General features: G+C 38.1%; 1 protein-coding gene across 3 annotated transcripts in view; it reads left to right on the top strand.

Moving 5' to 3' along the window:
* SOAT1 (sterol O-acyltransferase 1) overlaps nt 1-22,859 on the top strand; it is a 73,278-nt gene extending 50,419 nt beyond the window's left edge. For all 3 annotated transcript variants that reach the window (XM_045811344.2, XM_045811343.2, XM_045811341.2), the window contains 13 exons: nt 2,316-2,464; nt 3,661-3,720; nt 6,863-6,970; nt 8,272-8,554; nt 9,249-9,327; nt 9,836-9,917; nt 10,225-10,270; nt 10,994-11,123; nt 13,026-13,123; nt 14,180-14,278; nt 15,610-15,745; nt 16,343-16,488; nt 17,808-22,859. In XM_045811344.2, the coding sequence (XP_045667300.1) occupies nt 2,316-2,464; nt 3,661-3,720; nt 6,863-6,970; nt 8,272-8,554; nt 9,249-9,327; nt 9,836-9,917; nt 10,225-10,270; nt 10,994-11,123; nt 13,026-13,123; nt 14,180-14,278; nt 15,610-15,745; nt 16,343-16,488; nt 17,808-17,864 (1,473 nt within the window). In that variant the 3' untranslated portion in view covers nt 17,865-22,859. The remainder of the gene's footprint in view (nt 1-2,315; nt 2,465-3,660; nt 3,721-6,862; nt 6,971-8,271; nt 8,555-9,248; nt 9,328-9,835; nt 9,918-10,224; nt 10,271-10,993; nt 11,124-13,025; nt 13,124-14,179; nt 14,279-15,609; nt 15,746-16,342; nt 16,489-17,807) is intronic.
* Nucleotides 22,860-23,111: the final 252 nt, after the last annotated feature.

Here is a 23,111-nt window from a genome sequence, read left to right as displayed (position 1 = left end):
AGTATTGCTCAGGTGACACCTAGGTAGTCTACTGTGTATTGTTCATATGTGTACATCTTGTACTCTCTGTCTCTGTCCACGCTCTTGTGAGAGCTGGGATTTTAGTGTAATCTCACTGCCCAGGACCCAAAAGGCATTTGGGATCTCTGGGAGACACAGCAGTTCTGATGCAGACTGACTGGGTCCGAGGCCCAGAGGGAGTCCCACAGGACCAGCCAGAAGGGTGCTTGGCTTTGTGCAGAATAGAAATGAAATATCAGCCGAGGGGAAATGAGAGCCGAGGTTTATTGAAGACACGGATTGTAGGGGCGCCTGGGTGGCTTAGTTGGTGAAGCGTCTACATTTGGCTCAGGTCATGATCCCAGGTCCTGGGATTGAGCCCCACGTTGGATGTCCTGCTCAGCGGGGAGTCTGCTTCTCCCTCTTCCTCTGCCTGCTGTTACACCTGCTTGCGTGCACACGCTCTCTTTCTCTTTCAAGTAAATAAATAAAATCTTAAAAAGAAACAAACAAACAAAAAGACACAGAGTGTAGATACAGTGTCTGGGAGACTCTGAAAGGAAAGAGGAGTCTTGTCTTGTCTTTGCTTGGGGCCCCGGAGTCTTAATTGAGGATTGTGGTCTGGTGACATATCTTCTCAGGCTTTCAGGAACACACGTTTAGGAGTCCTAAGTTACTTATGCCCTGGAGCCCTAGGGTCTTGGAAAAACGTCCATTATAGGTTCATGAGGACCCTACCAGGTCACCCCTTAGGTGTTATCTGTTGTGCTGAAAAACCAAAGAAATCGTTAACTCCTTGACCTGCACAAGGAGGACAGACATTATCTGTTCTATAAGGTGTGTGTGAGGCAGGGATGTGGGTCCTAGCAAGAACAGAAGCAGGAAAAAGAGCAAAAAAGCAGGTTTTCATGGAGTCCTTTAGTTCCCTTGTCTCAGTTTGAAAAGCCTTCATGTAGTTCCATTAGATACATTGGTATTTTTAGGCTTTACTTTAAAAGACTTAGTATAACATACCTAAGTATACTTAGGTATAACAGAACCTAGAGGTTCTGTTAGGGTCAATCTAAATAATTGAGAGAAAATGAGCATTTATTTCTTGAAACATTTGTAAGACTTTGTTTTCCTTTATGTAGATGAGTTCTACCAATTTAAAAATACTTTACAATTTGAATATCTATAGTAGGTGGTCTGTTAGAACTGAAGAAATTTTTTTTTTTTTGCTTCACGTTTTTTTAATTTTAATTTTATTTATTATGATATGTTAGTCACCATACAGTACATCATTAGTTTTTGCTGTAGTGCTCCATGATCCATTGTTTGCGTATAACACCCAGTGCTCCATGCAATACGTGCCCTCCTTAATACCCGTCACCGGGCTAGCCCATCTCCGCGCCCCCTCCCCTCTAAAACCCTCAGATTGTTTCCCGGAGTCTGTAGCCTCTCGTTTTTAAAATATGGTGGCTGTATTAAGTTTTAAGATGTTACAGGGGCGCCTGGGTAGCGCAGTCGTTAAAGCGTCTGCCTTCGGCTCAGGGCGTGATCCTGGTGTACCGGGATCGAGTCCCACATCGGGCTCCTCCGCTATGAGCCTGCTTCTTCCTCTCCCACTCCCCCTGCTGTGTTCCCTCTCTCGCTGGCTGTCTCTCTGTCACATAAATAAATAAAATCTTTAAAAAAAAAAAAGTTTTAAGATGTTACAAATAGCTTGGGACCAAAATATAACAATTTTATGTCTTGAAAGCCTATGTGTGTGTTACAGTTAGATAAATACATAGCTGTGGAGGTAGCAGTAAACATTGTATAAATGTTGGTATCATAGAGAAATGACATGACCTAAAATATAAATAGTGTTTTTTGGGGAGCGGTGCAGGGTTGGCTTGAAAAGAAAAGAAAGGCACTTGAATTATATAATGGTGATATAATGCTGACCTTTTTCTTTTTGTTCTTTTCCAGATAAAAATTGGAAGAGAAATAAGACTCATTTTTACCATTTCCGTTACTTTGTTTTTGTATATCTTTCGTAGGAGTTTATTTAGTAGGGGATTACTTTGATATTTTGATTTATGCTATAAAAGGGTCTAAATTTTTGAAAAGACATAAATCAGCATGTTGCTTTTTCAGTAGCCATTTCTGAAACTACAGCTCAGCTGTAGAAACCATTTTTCTGTTTTTACTTCTGTGAACTGACTTAATGTGGATTTCTTTTGATCCAGCTCCATTTAAGAGAATCCTTTGGAAGAATGTTAATAACCCAAAAGCATGTGTTAGTTCCTAATGTTTTTTGTTTGTTTTTATTGTTTGTTTTAAAATTCTAGGAATTGAAGCCATTTTTTATGAAGGAAGTTGGCAGCCACTTTGATGATTTTGTGACCAGTCTCATTGAAAAATCAGCATCATTAGACAATGGTGGGTGTTCTATCACAAGCTTTTCTGTTCTGGAAGGAGAGAGCAACCACAGAGCTAAGTAAGTATGAGTATTAGTTTCGTTTAGTGCAAACGTGTACTCTGATGATGCCCCCCGGTCAGAATGTGGACTGCAGTAAAAATGCCTGGATTCACACCCGGGCACCACCTCTTATTAGCTCTGTGTTGCCTCGGGCAGATTAGCCACTTGAAAGGTGGGTTTCTTCATCTTAATATGAGGATTATAACAAACATGTACCTCATTTAAGACTGTGCTGATGTATAAAATTCAAGAGCCAGCACCTGTTGAGTGCTCTACATTTAAACCACTGACCCCGTGAGGTAGATCCTGTAACAGTCTGCATGCTACAGATCAGGATGCTGGAGCATGGGACAGTTACGTGTCCACGATGACACAGTGGGTGTTGGAACCCAGAGCCTCGCTCCGGAGTCCGTGCCCTTCACCACATCATTATAGTGCCTCTCTGTTGTACCCTGTGCAGTCCCTGTAATAAAGCACGGTGCGGTTAGTGTAACACTATGTTTCTAATTGGTTGGGCATCCAGAGCAGCAGAGGGAAAGCTATCAAAGGCCGATATGCGCTAATTTGCCATTCTGTGCCCTCTTCAGTTTTTCAGTGGTCTCTGGCAGTCACTCCTATCCTGGAGGACAGTTTTGACTACTAGTAGTTGACAGAAGTGTGGGTGGTTGTGCAGAAAGCCCTAAAAAAGATGATAATGCTAGATGTTCAGAATGCAAGATTTTAGTAACTGGAGGCAACTTTTAAGATTAGGAGGCTGGTGGGGATTGTTGGAAGTCCTTTGACGTTGGGAGGGTGAGGGTTTCATAAGTTCTCACGCAGCTTCAGAGGATAGACTGGTAACAGCACGTGAACTGGAGTGTGGCTAGAGGCCTGTCTACGACCTTAGTGATGTTTAGAAGGAAGAGGGGTTGTCAGTGTGTGATGCCAGGAATGCGTTTCCATAGCGGCTGGGGCTTGGGGTGCCACTCTCCTGAGGTGCACCTAACATCGCTTCCATCCTCACAGATACGCATGGATCTGCCACATAGCATTGTTCAGGAGTAAATGAGATAACATGCACAAAACCTTTTACATAGTACCTGGGTCAGAGTGAGGAGCTGCCTTATTAATGTTATATGCTGTAGTTGGTAATACTCTTTCTCTTATCCATAGATTTAAATTTCTTAAAATACTTGAAGTATTTCTATTTTATTTTAATTTTTTGCTCTTCCCAGAGATTTGAGAGCACCTCCAGAACACGGAAAGATTTTTGTTGTAAGGCGATCTCTCTTAGAGTGAGTATTTTTAGTTGTTTTTATTAATTATTAGTTTGAATTAAAAACTGTTCTGATTATTAAAATCACTGCTTAATCTATGCATGTTTAATGAGTTTGCTCTGAATTCATAGAAATCATTAGTTTTGATAATTCTCGTGCATTTGCTGTCTCCTGCTCCTCCTTTGTGACCTTGTGGTTCTATATCCAGTTTCAAAGGAGGAGTTAGAGGTGAGCATGGTTGTCTGTCCTCTGATAAAGTCTTGAAGTTGGCGATGCAGAGAATCGGTCACCCAAAAAGCTAGAACAGAAGTTTCCTAATTAGATAAACCCGTTCACGAGTGTTTTGGTGTTGCTGCCTTCTTGAAAATTATATATTTTTCATCTCTTCTCTGGCTAGCCAGCTTAGAAACTTGATAGTTTTCTCAGAATTACTTACTTTAGAATCCTGATTGTATGAATTTTATGAAGAAAATTGGCAATGTAAATTATTTATGGTGACCTCATTTGTGAACTGAAAAAGGTGTGCTTTGGGTAGGTAATGAATATTTCTTCTGTAATGTTCTCTGAGTAGATCATTTATTTATTTACTCAGCCATTCCTCAGAATACTGCTGTAATTTCACCTGCATTAGGATAGGTCATCTGAAATCGTTGGGCTGGTAAAAAATTATCTTGAGTGTCTTAATGTGCTTTTTTAAAACAATACATCTTCTACTTACCAAAATTCACTTTCTGTGAGCCAGCTTGATCTGTATTTGATGAGAAGGGCAAAGTTTTCTGAACATGTTACATTATGTCGAATACAGTTTTAGTATCTTGCCACACTATTGTTTGAAGAAATTTAACTTTTAAAATGTGTATCTGGAGGGAAACACAGGCTTTTTATATAAAAGGGAAAATAAATTATTTTAAACATTATAATTAAGATTTTAATGCTAGAATTGTACTACATGAAAAAAAATTAATGAGTACTTTAAAAAAATACTTTATTTATTTATTGGAGAGACAGAAAGAGACAGCCAGAGAGAGCAGGAGCAGGGAGGGGAGAGAGAAGCAGGATCCCCACTGAGCAGGGAGCCCATGGCTGGGGCTCTATCCCAGGACCCTGTGACTGAGACCTGAGCTGAAGGCAGACACTGAACTGACTAAGCCACCCAGGTGCCCCTAAAGTATACTTTAATTACAAAGCTTTTAAAAAAAGCTTTTATTTATTTTACAGTGCGTGCATGTGTGCGCGCAACCCCCCCCACACACACCCAGTCAGGGGAGGGGCAAAGGGAGGGGGAAGCAGACTCCCTACTAAGCACAGAGCCCTGCCAGCACCCTGATGAAAAGAAAGGCTAAAAAGAATGATGAGATACCACCTTAAACCAGTTAGAACAGCTAAAATCAATAAGACAGGGAACAACAAATGTTGGCAAGGATGTGGAGAAAGGGAACCCTCTTTTTTTGGGAGGGGCAGCAAAGCAAGGTTTATTGAGCAATAGCAAAGTGAAACTATAAAGCTCCAGAGGAGGGAGGGGACCCAAGAGGGTTGCCTGAAAGGGAACCCTCTTACGCTGTTGGTGGAAATGCAAGCTGGTGCAGCCACTCTGGAAAACAGTGTGGAGGTTCCTCAAGAAGTTAAAAATAGAGCTACCTTACGACCCAGCAATTGCACCACTGGGTATTTACCCCAAAGACACAGATGTAGTGAAAAGAAGGGGCACCTGCACCCCAATATTCATAGCAACAATGTCCACAATAGCCAAACTGTAGGAGCCAGGATGTCCTTTGACAGATGAATGGATAAAGAAGATGTGGTTCATACATACAATGGAATATTACTCAGCTGTCAGAAAGGGTGAATACCTACCATTTACATTGACATGGATGGAACTGGGAGGGTATTATGCTAAGTGAAATAAGTCAAGCAAAGAAAGACAATTATCATATGGTTTCACTCATATGTGGAATATATGAAATAGTGCAGAGGATGATAGGGGAAGGGAGGGAAAACTGGATGGGAAGAAGTCAGAGAGGGAGACAAGCCATGACAGGATCTTGACTCCAGGAAACAAACTGAGGTTTGTGGAAAGGGAGGTACGTGGGAATGTGGGGTAACTGGGTGGTGGGCGATAATGAAGGCACGTGATGTGACGTGTACTGGGTGTTATATGCAACTAATGAACCATTGAACACTACTTTAAAAACTAATGATGTTGGCTAATTGAATTTAAATTAAAAAAAAAAAGAAAAGAAAGGCTAAAAAGAGGCTAGATCCCACGACTCTTGAGATCATGACCTGAGTCAAAACCAAGAGAGGTGGATGGATGCTTACCGGACTGGGCCATCTGGGCACCCCACAAAACATTTTTTAACCAAGGAAATAAAACATGTATGTTATGGCTCAGGTCAGTTTTTATTAGAATTATTTGAAGATCCTTAATCCAGGACAATCTAAAATATCCTTGAAAAGTTATGTAGAAGATGTGAACATACATCTTTGCAAAAACAAAGCTAAAAAATTTTGCTTTAATCAAATATAAAAAAATAACCTCTTTAAGAAAATGTCATCTGGAAAGTCGTTGCTATATTTTGGAAGTAGCCCTGTTTTAATCAGATAAAAAGATCAGTGAGGATAGAAAGTAAAAACATTTGTAAATGGTTAAGTTTATAGACCTGTAGGGTGGTAGTTGGATATCATTATAGAAATGCATACATGTGAATCTTAACATCTTGGAAATAGATAGCACTTAATGGTAGTTAAGTATAGGGAGTGAAATGTAATAGGATTAAAGACAAAAACTTGTTAACATTTAGAATAACTTTTGTGTTTCCTGTTTTCAGTGCCTTTTGCCTACCTAAGAAGCAGTGACTTCTGGCAGGTTTTCAAGAATGCACCCCATTTGTTTTAAGTGTTTGATATCGATGCTGTTTTCTAGGGGGCAGTATCATTTTATTGGAAAGAGCCATATCCCAAGCTTTTACATTAAGTTTTTACCTTGGTCATGTCATTACACTCCATGCTTCAGGTTTTATAATCTGTGATTCCTGTTGGAGATGTTTGCTCATGATTACTGTTGGAGGGTGGGTTAAGCGTCTGCTGAACTGCCTTAAAGCTTTAATATATGGTGTTTTGAAATTAAATATAATTAACTTTCTTTGAACTGTATTTACAGTGAGCTGTTTGAGGTGGACCACATCAGAACAATATATCACATGTTTATTGCCCTCCTTATTCTCTTTATCCTGAGCACGCTTGTTGTAGATTACATTGATGAAGGAAGGTAAGACAAGAAAAAAGGACATTGGGATAATTGAAGCTTGGGGTGTTGGAAGTTTTCATTGTATTTAAATTTTTGGTAAATTTTGGTGATTTGGGTAAATTTGCTTCAGAAAATCCCAAAGCAACTGACTGGAGGGTGAGATTACTCTCTCCCGAAAAGCACAACTAAAAGGAATTTTAGAGATTTCATTACTTTTATTTTTAAAATGGTCTGTTTTAGTAGTCCATAATTGGTAGTTTCTAGGTAATTTTCCTAGATGGGAGAATTTTGTATATACAATTTATCAATTTTCTTACTATCGTATGCATTTCAGGTTGTTACTGAAAATAAGTAGCTTATTAGAATTTAATGCTTGGAAAGCTTTTTTTTTTTAAAGATGTATTTTTTAGGGGGAGAGCGCATGAGCATATGTGCATGAGTGGAGGGTGGGGCAGAGGGAGGGGGAGGGAGAGAATCTCAAGCAGACTCCTTGCTGACTGTGGAGCCTGACTTGGGGGATGATCCCCAGGACACCGAGATCATGACCTGAGCCGAAAGAGTTGGACACCCAACTCTTTGAACCACTCAGGCACCCCGAAAAACTTTTATTTTTAATATAAAGATGAAATTTAACTTTAAAAGTCATCACACACCAAATTATATGCATTATTAGAAAATTATATTTTGAGGGGCGCCTGGGTGGCTTAGTCGACTAGTTAAGCGTCTGCCTTCGGCTCAGGGCGTGATCCCGGCGTTCTGGGATCGAGCCCCACATCAGGTTCCTCTGCTGGGAGCCTGCTTCTTTCTCTCCCACTCCCCCTGCTTGTGTTCCCTCTCTCACTGGCTGTCTGTCAAATAAATAAATAAAATCTTTAAAAAAATTATATTTTGAGATAATGGTATAATGTAATAGATTTTTGAATTATTCTTATTTCTGAAAAGTCATCTTTTAGACATAACTGTGATTGCGATTTGAATACTTTATGTATTAGTATATCTTAAGAGTTTAAAACTTACTAATGTTCAAATCTAATCACTGCAAAGTTTAAAGTTTTATTATTTTAGGTTATCTTGGGTATCTTATGTTCAAATACTAAATTATCGCAGGGCTTTTAGAAGATTTATTGTTGGTCTATATTGTGACGCAGAGGCTTAGAAGCATCTCTCCCTCTTGCACAGCTATTACCCTCATGACCACAGTGGATTAATGTTGTTGTGTTTTCTAAGGTTGAGAGTTCTAGGTGTGAAAGTTTTGAGTTCTGCGAGTCAGCGCATATTAAAAATTCACCTCTGAGCTCTTTCTCTATGCTTTTTCTCCCTAGGCTGGTGCTTGAGTTCCATCTCATGTCTTATGCTTTTGGCAAACTTCCCGTTGCTATGTGGACATGGTGGACCATGTTCTTGAGTACACTTGCAGTTCCCTATTTCCTCTTTCAACGTTGGGCCAGAGGCTACAGCAGGAGTTCTCATCCATTGGTCCATTCTCTCTTCCACTGCTTCCTTTTCATGATCTTCCAGATTGCAGTTCTAGGGTTGGGACCAACGTATGTTGTATTAGCATATACACTACCACCAGCTTCCCGCTGCATTGTTATACTTGAACAGGTAAGGTTTTGAGGGCTGCCCGATGCAATGCTATGTTTTGTTAAAATAATAATACTGATACTCTGTTATTTTTAGTTATATTAGTTGGGTCAGTTTTTTGGTCTGGTTCTTTGTGCTATTATTTATAAAATTTAAGTTTTAAATTAGATCATCTCAAGTGTTAAAATTCATATTAGCTTCAGCGTTCATTAGATTCTTGGTAATGAAATTATGTTGAGCTGTTTAAGATGAATTCAAATTTTATTCTTGAGCACTTGTAGAAATCATTTAAATTGTAAAATGTTTTTGTAATTAAAAACTCCACCCTTGAAGTTATCAGATTGTTTTGTCATATAAACTGCTCCCATCTGAACAAAGGATTTGTTTATACACCCTTCAGAATTTTCTGACTTTGGTTGGCTGACTGTTAATGCTCTGAAAGACTGTTTCAGGAGACTCTCTTTGAACAGGCTTTTAATTTCTTATTGTAATATACCTGTAATAGATAATGCTGTTAGATGCAAAATAATTTGAGTAAAAACATGTCCCTCTTCACAGTTTGGTTTTCATTTGCTTTATTCCATAAATGTGAACTCGAGTTGGTATATGCAAAAGTAGGAAGTTCTTTATATGATCTAGTGCTGTTCTGGGGTTGTTTATAGGAGACAAGACAATGGTAGAAAATTCATCTTTTTTTCCCCCCCTCCTTTTGTAGATTCGTTTCATAATGAAGGCCCATTCATTTGTCAGAGAGAATGTGCCTCGGGTACTAAATTCAGCTAAGGAGAAATCAAGTATGTAATTTCGTTAGGTCAAGGATTATTCAGTAGAGTATTTCAACCTTTGGTATTTAGTGGGATGGCGTTTTACATTTTATAGACGTTATGTTTGATTTTAAATATGTAGGATCCATATTGATTTGGAAGACTGTCTCACTGTTTCCTGATTGTTCCTGTTTTGCCTTTGTACCTACAATTTAAAAATATAGATCATCAGAATCTTACACTTTGTCTTACGTTTATAGAATGTTAATAGACTCATTACACCCATGTGTGCTTACTCTTTGAATTGCTGCTTCCAACTCTAGAAGGTATTTCTAAGTCACAGGAATAGCTTAGTTTAGAGGGATTGGTAATATTGAATCAATATAAGAACAAGAAGTCACTTTAGGAGATCAGGAAAAAATGATATGAGCCAAGAGAAGTCATTTTACTCTTCCCTATTGTGTGCTTTCTTATTTCTCCCTTTTAGTTTTGCCAGGAGAAATTGAAGAGTGATCTAACCAGAGTTTTCCTTTTTCAGAGACGATTCCAATACCCACAGTCAACCAGTACTTGTACTTCTTGTTTGCTCCTACACTCATCTATCGTGACAACTATCCCAGGTATTTGTTCCGTGAAGTAGAAATGTGGTGAGCAGAAGTGTAGCATGAGCGAGGTGGGATAGGTAGGCAGGGGCCAGTTCACGTAGGGTTACAAAGAATATAAGTTTTAACTTTCTTGCTGGCACGGGAAGGCCCCAAATGGTGATTCTAGCAATCCCAATTGGATTACAGTAGTTCTTGACAGAATTATACAGGCATTCCATATGCCAAAAGTGATATGTTCTGTGTGGGGAAAATGTGGTGAGGATCTTTATTATAAAGTTCAATTGCTTTATTTAAAAAACTTATTTTGTTTCTTCCTTTTTAGGACTCCTACTGTAAGATGGGGTTATGTTGCTATGCAGTTTTTACAGGTGAATTTTTTCTTTAATCACCTGAGGTTTGTTGATTAGTGGTACATGGGGATTCAGATTAATTAATTAATTTTAAGTGTTGGTAAAAGCATGTCTGCTGGGAACTCTAGACCTCTTTCTGAAGTCTTTTAAACTTCACCAGTACAATAAACGGTATTTGTCTTGCCAACATCAAAAATAATTTCCTTCAGTAAAAGAATTTAATTAAAGTCATTCCATTTGGTTACTTTAGTAAGCACCTACATTAATTTCCCCTTCTCCTTTATGGTTTTTTATTTTGGGATATATATTTTTATTTGGGGTATATATGTGTGGGTATGGTCTGACATCTTCCCCCTTCTGCCACCCCACCTGCTGCCCCATTCCGTCAGAATCCTAAATCCCAGAAGATCCCATTTTAAACTCTTGTTTCAATCAAATACCCATTTATGAAATAAGTTCTTTTGTGCTGGGTTTCATGTAGCAGGAAAAGCAGGTTCCAAGAGTCTGATCTTTTGGTATGCCATTTGGTAAAGTGTTGGGAAGAGGTATGATAGAAACTAGCTTGTATAATATCTCTGAAGGATTGCAGTTTAGCAATCTTATATACTAGTGTTAAATGGAATATATATGTGAACATGAGTCTAAGGGTCACATACCTATCTTCTTTTGAAGGAAAAACAATCACCATCTTTCCTTATATCAAGCCATCAGTATTATAATTATATCTGTGTTATATTCCAGGTTTTTGGTTGCTTTTTTTATGTGTACTACATCTTTGAGAGGCTCTGCGCCCCCTTGTTTCGGAATATCAAACAGGAGCCCTTCAGCGCTCGTGTTCTGGTCCTATGTGTGTTTAATTCCATCCTGCCAGGTAACATGGGTACTGGTTAATTTGGCCATTCGTGAGGTTGTAAGGAAAAAGAGCTGTTACGCATGCACACCTTTGATTTTCCTGCTTTTTGCTCTGAAGTCATCTCTACATCTATACTCATCTCGACTTCTTTCCGTCTATTTCATAAGTGAGTATGTTTCCGGTTTCAGCCCAGTCTTTGTCTTCTGACTTTCACTCACGTTTTCCTTTCTGTGACTGTCGGTAGTCCATATTCATGCCTTAATCTTCCTGTTCAGTATTCATCTCATTGTAATCTTGCTTCTAATCCGACCAGGCCACTGATGTAGCCTTTATTGAAATCACTGGTAACCTCCTGATCCTAAATCCGGTAGATGGTTTAGCCCTTCTTCTGTTTCATCTCCACGAAGCATTGTTTGAATGCTGTTGAACACGGTTTGAAATCTCTCTCTTGCTACTCGTTCTTACTCTCCTGTCTTTCTGGCCATACCTCAGTCTCCTAACTTCATTCATTCCACTTACTTCTTTCTAGAGATACATGAGTACCTGTTATGTGCCAGGTGCTGAGGACCTAACAGTGAGGAGGACATATATGCTCTTTACTCTCTGGAGGCTTGCAGTTTAATTATATTTATGGTTTCCTTTACTTACTTTTTCTTTTTTCTCTGTCAAATGTTGGTCATGTTTTCTATTACCTTCTTTCTTCCTTAACCTCTCTCCCAGACTCCTAGGTAACCTTCCCTGATTGCCCACCAAGATATACTCCAATAAATGATTTTATCTGTCCCTTTAATAGAATATGTATTAAACATGTATCTTGCTCACTAGGCTGAAAATTCCTTGAGATCAAGGATTGTGTCTTAACAGCCAGTCAGCCAGTCACAGTTTTTCCCATATTGTCTGATAATAGTAGATGCTCTATAAATATTTTTCGAATAAACAGGTGAATGAAAGGGATAGGCCTAGAAATGGATATTTTACGATGTAGTGTAATATATACTACTTAAGTAGGATAAACAAAGTGCTGATGAACTTGTATCATATTGGACATGACATTTAATACTGGTTATTGAAAAATAGAAGTTTGGCAGAGAAGTAGTGGAAACATGCTTCTAGGTAGTGGGATGGAAGCAAAGGCATGGAGTATTTTCAAATGGCAGAAGTCCAGTTATGGATAATGTTTACAACACTGGGAATGAGCCAGAGATAAGTTCACCTTATCTGACATTTTGGGCTGGATAAATTCAGTGTTTTGGGGGTTGTCTTGTGTATATAGGATATTTAGCAATATCCTCGCCTCTAAAAACTAGATACCAGTAGTACAACCCTTACCCCTTGAGTTGTGACAACGAAAAATGTCTCTAGAATTGTCATATGTTCTCCAGAGGGCAAAATCTCCCACAGTTTTTGGGTTTTTTAAAAAAATTATTTATTTATTTATTTGAAAGAGAACAAGCTTGGGGGGTTGGGGCATAAGGAGAGGGAGAGGCAGACTCCCCGCTGAGCAGGGAGCCCGATGCAGAGCTTGATCCCAGGACCCTGAGATCATGACCTGAGGCAAAAGCAGGTGCCCAACCAACTGAGCCACCCAGGCACCCCAAAATCTCCCACAGTTTTAAGCAACTGGTTTAGAGTAATGCGTGAGGGCCAGATAGGGCCTTGGGTACCAAGTCAAACCATACATCTAGGCATTTCTATTAAAAACACGCTGGGTCATTGTTATCTGTAAAACCCACTTGGAAGGAATTTAGTGCTTTCTAAAATTAACTTTAAAAAGAACATGGTGTCATCTTTTGAATGGGTAAGCTGGAACAGTAACTTTCATTTTACAGATTAATTCCAGCTAAGCACATGATGACATAAAATAACTGCTTTGTATGAGCTACTTGGAAAGACTCCTACTATTGTTAATCTTATTTTTAGGTGTGCTGATGCTGTTACTTATATTTTTTGCCTTTTTGCACTGCTGGCTCAATGCCTTTGCTGAGATGTTACGCTTTGGTGACAGGATGTTTTATAAGGTAATGTATACTTGGACTCCTTTCTTTTCACATTTTATTTATGCATTTATGTCCTCATTGTTAAGTATTTGAGCATTGTTGGCTACTAGCTTCTTAACATAAACATTATGAAGTTTTTTTCCCCTAAGTTTTACCAATATTAAGTCTGAGATTCTGAGGTTGATATACTTTGCACAGCTGCACCCCCTTACCTTCTACCTCGAGTATCTGCTCCCCTAATAAAGCATATGGTTTCTACTGCATCCTGTATTTGTGGGAAAGCTTATCTCCAGAGGGCATCATGAGACTGCTGATCATTCATTTGAAATTGGCTGTCTGGTGCTGTAGGAGTGATCTTAGCAAATTATTTAAGACTGTTGACCAGTTCATAAAGGAACTTTCCCTCCTGTATTTTGAAAGGCATTAATTATACTGAAAATAGCATTCTTACACTTGGCAAAGTTGGAATTAAGTTCTAGACAAGAGCCATAGTGTTCATAGTGTTCTGTAACCCTGCCTAAAGCCCTCTAGAATTTTGTTTGTGGTGTTTCTGGCAATACCTAAAGCCTTCCACTCCTTTCTCAAAGGAACAGGGAGTGTGGGTTGCAGAGTTCAGCTGTCTGATTCCGTGGGTCTGATCTTAAAGTAGGGAGGGATATACTGTAGGTAACCATTGTCTCACTCCTTGTACAATGTAAATTTTGTCATTTATGGTACCAGCGGGACAGCTCTTTAGGCTTAGCATGCTAAGCCTATAGGACCTTAGAATTCTCTCTCTGTGTTTTAGCAAGATAAGGAGATTTACTGATTGCTATTTAGATGAATCTTAGATTTAATGATTATGTTCTGTATCGTCCATCATAACTTTTTTGATAGTGAGACAGAATGAAGTTAGGGACTACATCATAAGATTTTTCTGACATCAGTGTCTGGACTAACAAATTTTCATAACACACTCTGGATATTATGTTGCGTGTATATGTTCTTTAGGAATATTCAGGGGGTTTGCTTTGGTTCTTTATATATGTGTGTGTATGTGTATTTGTGTAGTTCTAAACCTTTGCTTTTTCCCCTCAGGATTGGTGGAACTCTACATCATACTCTAACTATTACAGGACCTGGAACGTGGTGGTTCATGACTGGTTGTATTACTATGCTTACAAGGACTTTCTCTGGGTAAGTGGCAAGATTTAGTTGATGTTCAAGAAATGGAGATCCTTTTCCAGAAAGTAGTATTACTGTGCAGCTGGAAGTGGTCTTCAGTTCTCTGTGGGCCATTTATGTCTAAGAAAGCTTATGCTTTGAACAGTACTGCTTAGAGACCAGCATATACAGTGATGAGATTAATGCTGCAGTTGTGCTCTGGGCTGTATTTTATATGATTACGAAGTAAGAACGCATGGAGGCATTTAGAGAAGGTGAAAAGATCGACCAGTAATGGTTAATTTCTTATGAATCTCATTGCCAATAAATAATCTCTCTCTAGCTTTTGTTTTTGTTCTTTTTTTGTTTCTTTGCTAAAGTAGGGAATTAAGTTTGGATTGCTATCTCTCCAAATGGTGATATGTCTTTGAGACATTCTTTAGAACAGAATGTATTTACTGATGAAATGTAATCTTGCCCGTCATGATTGATTATCCCTGGTACTCTGGATTGCAGGTTTTAGTTATTAAGTAAGTCACTATTTGGCTAAGTGATAGCATGACATGGTGCAAATAGTGCTGTAGTCGGACATTCTTTCATTCATAAATGTAGTGTCACTTATGGACAAGGCCTATTGCTTCTTTCTAAATCATAGTGAAAATGGAGAGGATGCCTGCCTTATCTACCATATGTCTAAAGGTTGAGATTTGATGTGTCCCTATATATGAAAACTATGTTTTGTCTACTGTAGTGACTTACAAATAGAGGTTACAGATAGGTTTTTGAAAATATGCCCCGTTCTTTCAACATTAATGGTTTTGACAATGCCTCATTTTAGTAAATAAGTATTTTAAAGCATAGATTTTTTTTTGTAATTATTTACTACATTTGGATTAATCCGAGGAGTAGATTGGAAAAATCAAATATAACCGTAATTAAATAGGCACCTTTAGCATGTGATAATTATAAGTCTTACATACAGTTGACTCTTGAACAACAAGGGGGTAGGGGTGCTGACCCTCCCGCACAGTCAAAAATCAGCATTTAATTTTTTGACTCCCCCAAAACTTAACTACTAATTACCTACAATTGACTGGAAACATTACTGGTAAGATAAATAATTGGTTAACACGCATTTTGTATGTTTTTTGTATTATATACTGTATTCTTACAATAAAGTAAGCTAGAGAAAAAATATTAATAAGACTATCATAAGGAGAAATACATTTACTGTATTGTGCTATATTAATTGAATTAAGCGGTGCCATGCAGTTCAAACCTGTGTTGTTCAATGGTCAGCTGTATCTAGTTTGGGCTTAATTACTTTTTAAAAAGTACTTTTTCATATTCTCTTTTTACCCTAGTTTTTCACTAAGAGGTTCAAATCGGCTGCCATGTTAGCTGTCTTTGCTGTGTCTGCTGTAGTGCATGAATACGCCCTGGCTGTTATCTTGAACTTTTTCTACCCAGTGCTTTTTGTGCTCTTCATGTTCTTCGGAAGTAAGTATCTTGACATGCTGTGAGTACTTAGGATCACGCTAAAAGAGAAATTTTGACAATAAAGTCTAAGGCCGGGTGGACACCTAGATCATAGCAATACCATTTCAAGGCCGTATTTATCACATGGTCACAGCATTGATTTTGAGTAATTAACCACACTCTGTCTCAGGATGTTCACCCTTTGAAGTAGAGAAATGAACTTAAATAGCCTCTTGAAGACTAATGGTAACACTGATCTGCGAGGTCATGGAGACTATAAACAACTTCCGCACTCGGTCAGTGCTCACCCCTGAAACACACGGACCCTTGTTTGGGTGGGTGGAGGGAAGGACAAGTTAAAATATGAATGATTCCGTGAAATATTATATTTTCACCTGCTCTGAATATTCTCTGATTTCCAATTAATCACTGATTAATAAATTTCAACACCTGAAGCTTCATTTATACTTTCAGAACAAGTGGCCAGACTAAAACCTACATACCCACAGTTGATGCTTATTGTGATAATTCCATGATTACAGCACATATCTGAGGCCCTTTGTTTCCTGATAGATGATGTTTTGATAATATATATATTTTTTATCATTCTAACTTTAGTGGCTTTCAACTTCATTGTCAATGACAGTCGGAAAAGGCCAATTTGGAATGTTATGGTGTGGACTTCGCTTTTCGCGGGCAATGGAGTCATCCTGTGCTTTTATTCCCAAGAGTGGTATGCACGTCAGCACTGTCCTCTCAAAAATGTGAGTCCTCGGTCAGGCTGGAGTGGAAAAGTAATGTTTTTGTCCCCTGAATGTAAGGCTTGGTGTAGGCACTACTGAGGAGAAGAAGAGTAGTGGAGATGATGATGAATTAATGTTAAGGGGAGGGAAATAAGGAGTAAAAGGATTATCTTATTATCTGATCTTACTACACTGGCTTTGAAATTTTTCTTTTCTTTACATTGAATAACTCTAGTTCTTGGGGTTTTTTTGTGTTTTTTTTCTCTCTTTTTTTTTCTTTTTCACGTTTTCTCTCTCTCTCTCTCTCTCTTTTTTAAGCGTCTTCTAATTTCCTTCCTGTGACTTGAAAATGTAGGTTTTCTGCAGGGTCTTTTCAGTGGCATGTATATCCCCCCGCCACCACCTACACACCATATATATTTACCTCTTCCTTCCCAAAGTAATAAACTTTTTGTGAAAATGTCCATCTACACTCATACACCTAAGATCTCATTTCTTTTGATCTTTGTTGTTGTGGTTGTTTGTAATTATGTAAGTCTCATTTAAAAATTTTCCCTTTTAGTTGTATATGGATAACTCCCAAATATTTACCTTCCTAGTATATCTCTTACAGGTACCTATAACTGAAGACACGTGTAGGCAAATTAATGTTTCTCTCCCCAAGCTTCTCCTGCTCTCTATCCTGTTTTTCTTATGCTGCCCTAATGCCCCCTCCTTATTTCCTCTTTGTCCCCTTTGTGCATCTGAACAAGCTGCTTTGGTCTCTCTGGTTATGGTACTCTGCACTGTGATTCCACTTGTCAGATTTTGTTTTCTCAAAATCCACTTTGGAGGCAGCACCGTCCAGCTTTTTCCAGTTCTTGCTCCAGTCTTTTCCTATTGCTGAACTTACATAGTGCTTCATCTGTTCTCATTTAGATAATTTAGTAATTCTAAGCCTTGTATTATAGTAATTTGTGTATATATTTTATCATCCTTACCCTACCACAGTTTAGATGTTAGGCCACCAACAGTAGGTCTGTGCTAAACTGAAATGTGAGATCCAGAAGAGAGGTAGTGCCTGTTTGGAATTCGGTCAGAAGTCCATGTAATTGTAGAGAGTTTACTGGACTTTGAAAGCTTTGTGTAAAACTTGTAAATCACTATAATCTGTGTTGTAGAGAAAAATAATGAACATCTTACGAATTAGCAAGCTGCTTATAGCTTCAAGGTTACTGAAATGCTGGGAGGCATTGTTGAGGTGTGCAGTGTATGAAATTAGTGCCCACTCTCTACCCTGACACCTCGTGCACACGTGCGTGCAAATAAACTACTATTCCATTTTTCTTTCCCCATTGAAGCCTACATTTCTGGATTATATCCGGCCACGTTCCTGGACTTGTCGTTACGTGTTTTAGAAGCTTGGACTTCGTTTCATTCCTTGACACTGAAGATGGGTATTCTGCCTGATTTGGGGCCAGCATCTGTTTCCAGCTGTTACTGAAGTTATCTATGGTATTTGGATCACTCCACGCTTTACCAATGGCTTGCTCCATTCCTAGGTCAGCTGAGAAGTTGCAAGTTTATTGGAATCTTGTGCACTTAAAGCAGTACTTTTTTTTTTTTTTTTTTTTTTTTTACCTTTTTGGGAGAAGGGAGGCTTAGAGCTGACATAATGACAGATTTTTGCTGGGTTTTTGTTTTTTGACTCCCATGTAAACATCGTGACTAAACACCGTGTTTCCTTGGCCACTGACTTAGCCAAAACACTTACGAAGAAATCATTTAAATATTTCAGGCTTAGAAATTTTTTTCAGGAACACTGTTGGAATGTATGCTAATTAACTATATACTTGGGAAAGAAAAAATAATGTGGAACATTTTGCTATTTCTAGTAGAGCGAAAATCTCTCGTTTCCAAAGATAATCTCGTTATACATCCTAATTGTATTTTTTTTTGGAAAAAGTTCAGTTCTACCCAATTTTTACCTTGTTTTCTCTGTAAAGTGTAGGTCATGATTTCTGTGAAGCAAAATTATACCTTTCACCTTGACTTCTTGAATTTACATCCGAAATCTTACATATTGAGGGAACAGAAAGAAGTAGGAAGGGAAAAAGAAAGAAGTGGTACAGGACAAAGAAAAGACATTTCCGTTTACAACTTCCCAAGTAATTTTTAAAAAAGACTTGCTGAGTCAATCATGTTTAAATTATTTTATTGTGCAACTTAATGTGGAAGAGAACTCTTTTTATTGTTTAAACTTTAAGGAAATAACTTTTGGGAAGTTATTTAGAAGTACCCTTTGGTATACTTATTGCTTAATAAATACTGACTTGAAGTAGTTTGCAGACTAGTAAGTCTGTGACATAGAAGTATTAATCACCTCCATTAATATTAAAGTGATTTTTTAAAGATCCAGAAGCTGGCTTCTGCACTGCTCAATTATTACACTTTTCATGGTAGTATACTTTAGGTGAAACAAATTAATATGTGATCATTTTCAAGAAAATGTACTCTATTATGTGATGTTTCCACGTTATAAGCTGCCCATTGCTAATACAGTGTGGTGTGCAGGAGTTAATTTTGTTTGTGTGTATGAGGCATGATTATGTTTGTAAAGACCGAGCATTGAATGGGATATCAGAGACCATGGAGTTGAATTTTCCACTCAAAGAAGTGAGACTTTAAGAATTACCCAAAAGGTGATTTTTATTTGCAGTAGCTAACTTGAGAAGCTCTGTTGGTATTCTAACAGCCCTGCTTTGAGCTAAAAAATTTTGGGACATCTTTTTGGAATTGTTTTAAAGTCAGTTTGAGTGTCATAAGAAGGAGAGTAGAGTTTCTTAGTAGTCACAATTTAATTTGTACCACAAGTACCCAGCCACATTACCTGTTTTCTTTCAGTATCTTCGATCTAGATGAGTTTAGGAAGTTTTCAAATATCAAATCCAACTTCTACAGACGAAAGTGCATGTGACAGGAGGTTATTTCTTAAGAAGCAGTTCACATGTTCCAAGCAGTAATTGTCTGTACGGTGGTGTTGTAATTGTGATGGAGTCATAACCTCCAAACAAGACTGCTTCAGTACACCTTGTAATCGCTGGCATTTTTATTAAAAATTAAAGTGCGTCAATCGCTTGAATTTATGACTACATTTTAAATATAATGAAAGAGTTAAGAAAACCAGATTGGTCTAAGGCTTGTTCATGAATAAGTCATCGACTGAAGGGAGATCTGTATTTCTGTTAAGTGCTGTAAATGTTACACTCTCATTGCTCATTGATTTTATTGCTGTGTATTGATTCTGAATATTGTATTTGTTGGATTGATGAAGGCTGGTTTTTTGTTTGTTTTTAGCTCTCATCTTCCTTTATTATGTTTTTCTTCCCCTGCCCAAGACCTTGAGGTGACAACAAAAAAATTTTTAAACTAAGGACTCTTGAGAAGACTCCCCTAAGAAGTTTTCACAGATGCTTAAAGGAGTAGCTGCTTTCTATGACAGAAACTAGTTTGATAGCCACGGTCTTACTGCTAGCTGCTCTTAGCAAAAGTCTTTTTATTTAAACTACTACTCCTCACTCTTAAATAAATTAAAACTCATGTGTTTCAGGAAGATTTATTGATTTTTCCTCTTTTGCTAATAGGGGTGAAAATTAGTTACAAGATGATACTTTTTTTCCTTCTGAAAAGGGAAGAGTTTAAAACTTCTTTCCTGTAAGAAGTATTACTGATAGCAGCCATTATTGTGGGTCTTTCCTCTAAGACAACAGTTACATCTCAAACTTTGTTTTGATCTGTTAGATGCTTTCATTCTCAGTCCTGGATAGTGGAGGAAACTAGAGTTGTTCGTTTTTGGTCGATTAATCTGCAGTTGCCTAAGTGAAGTTGTGCTTGCTTTACGTTGGAATTTAATTAGAAAATTCAGGCTGCTTTTAACCTTTCAGTAACTACTTTTTGCTCTTGAAAGCATGAGGAGTAGGGGAAATGCTTTTTCCTTTTAGTTGTAGGGTAAGCGTGGGTGACAGTGGCAGGTGAAGAAGGTACAGTGTATAAATATTCTATAATTGCAAACACAGATTATGTTGTACAAATCATTGCTTTAGTGTAGGCAGATCTCATTGAACTTTAAAATTATACTTGGCCTAAAAAAAAAAATAAATAAATAAAATAAAATTATACTTGGCCTGAGAAATGGAATCCTGAAGTCTTTATAGAAAGCCTAACAGAACATTATATATTTAAAAGGTTGGTCATGTGGGTTATGTAGCTTAACAAGATCTAATTTATGAATTGTTGAGGTCTTTTATGCAAGAAGAGGTTTGTTTTGTGTGGTCATGAGTAATTTTGAGTAAAGTTCATTATTTTGTATGGGGAAAAATAATGAAGGTAAACTAACACAACTGTAGTTAGTAACTGGGTAGCCTGATGGAGTATGTTTGGGTTATGAAACCATAAAAAAAAAATTGTTACACTTAAGCCCAGCATGCAAAACCGATAAAATATAGCTGCTTCTGGTTGAGACTGGGATGCAGGGCTGGAGTCTGTTTGGGACACCCATTTTCTCCTACCCCCAAATACCCTGTTGGAAAACCATTGGTGCAGCAAAAAGGCATGCACGGATGTTTAAGATAGCCCCATCCTTACTGGCATTGTGACAAGTGGGCACAGTTGCCTCGTTTATCATAGCCACAGTTTTCCTCATCTGTAAAATGGGGGCAATAACTACCTCATAGGGTTGTTGCAAAACACTAGCTCTGGCAGAAAAAGGCCCTCAGTATCCTTCTATAAATTCTAAACCTGAATCCTTACTATCTCGTTGGAATCTTTTAAAAATGTGAATGTTTCAAGTGCTGCATGCTCCCGAGAATATGTGCTTTTAAATAGACTTGGGATGATGTGAGTCCCTGTCGTCACCTTGACTGTGATACAATAAGCACTCCCATAACGGAACTGACAAGAATTTAAAAGGATTATTAAAGGCACTCATGTTTCCACCTCCAAAATTATTTCCATATTTATCTGTTTAGCATAAGGGTAAGCTTCTAAAAAGAAAAGCCTGTCTGCTTTTACCTGGGTATTTAAGTTGTGTTAGAACTAGTGTGTATAGTTATAGTCAAATTTTAGAATTTTGGAGAGGAAGGAAACTAATGAGGCCTTACTTTTGCCAGTGTAAAGAATGCTTACAGTCTTGGAAGGCAAAATTCTTAATGGAAGATAGTTCATACTTTGTTAATAACGTGTAAATGGACTTGCTTACTAACCTTGTGCAAATTTTATGTGACTTAATGTAGTTTTTATAATATGGTTTCTATATGTGTGCATATATACTATTAGAGAAAGATCTGTCTTGAACACCATTTTACGTATCTTATCTCTAGGCTTTATGTTATGGCTCAGAAATTGAAGAAATTGGGACATACAGGTTCTGAGGAATAAAATGAGTATTATCAGTAAAGCTTATATAAGCATTTGAGTAGTTTCTAACATCACTAAGGTTTCTATCAGGTAATAGAATTTTGGAACCCAGTTCATAAAGGAGGTGAAACACGGCTTCAACTCTGGTTGAAACGGGGAGAATGGTCCTTGCTCTTTCTCACCCTAAATTTAATGCCCTGCTTAAACATAATAATGATAAAACTGGAAAGCTGTACAAGCTATATAATCTACAGGGTCCTTTTAATAAAGTCCCCACTTTTTTTTTTCTGTAAAGCATAAAGACTTTTTAATAGCTAGTTTGGACTTGAGAAAAAGGGTTAATCTCAGAAGTGATAGAGTTAAAACTTAAACTGCCTCTTCTGTATTCCTTTTTTTCTAAATGCTTTCTTCCTTATTTCTAGTGTCGATATGCCCTTCCCGAGGGAGTGCTAACCTTTAAGCTAGCAGATAGTCCTCCGTGCTGTGGGGTTCGTTTGTTTTAATGAAGTGGTAGGTGTGCTTTGTCATGGTTCTAATGAACTCTGAGACATGAGGCAGTTTGTGCATGCAGTCGGTTAGGGATGCGGTTTGAACTCCCATGTGCAAATGTGCCAATTCTCGGGTGAGCGGAGTGCTCCAGCTCCAGCCACAGCTCTGCCGTGTAGGCCCGTGCAGCGGCTTCCTTCCCTACACTCGTCCAGCTCGCGCTTTAAATCCATCGTGTTCTGAGTGCAGGGGGTCATGGACATCTGAGGTGGTTTTAAAGGTTTTTCTATAATTAAAGATGTCTTTTCTAATTCAGTAGTGTTTGCTCTTCTCCTGAATTTCTGTTCAGGAATTCCCCCACCCCCGCCCCGCGCCCTGCCCTGCTTGTCTAATCACTGGTACTGTCACTTTGTTCAGTATGCATTGTCTTGGCCTTAACATAAAATCTACGTACAAAATGGCAAAATACTGCATATATGAAGAATGTGGTAAATAAATATATTTGGAAATAACCTAGTCTCTGTTGTTTTTAAAAGTAATCAAGTTTGTTAAGTATCTACATATTTCATAATTACAGATGTTTTTCATTTTTAATTTTTAAAAGATTTTGTGAGAAAGTGAGCACGCGAGAGCACAAGTGGGGTGAGGGGCAGAAGGAGAAGCAGACTCCCCACTGAAGCAGGGAGTCCGATGTGGGAGATGCAGGACTCGATCCCCCAGATCCTGGCATCGTGACCTGAGCTGAAGGCAGACGCTTAACCGAC

The sequence above is a fragment of the Ursus americanus genome, chromosome 2 (assembly GCF_024610735.1).
Source record: "Ursus americanus isolate L20-20 chromosome 2, mUrsAme1.1.p, whole genome shotgun sequence".
In the NCBI taxonomy this organism is placed as follows: domain Eukaryota; kingdom Metazoa; phylum Chordata; class Mammalia; order Carnivora; family Ursidae; genus Ursus; species Ursus americanus.
This window is presented reverse-complemented; position numbering and strand designations above follow the sequence as displayed.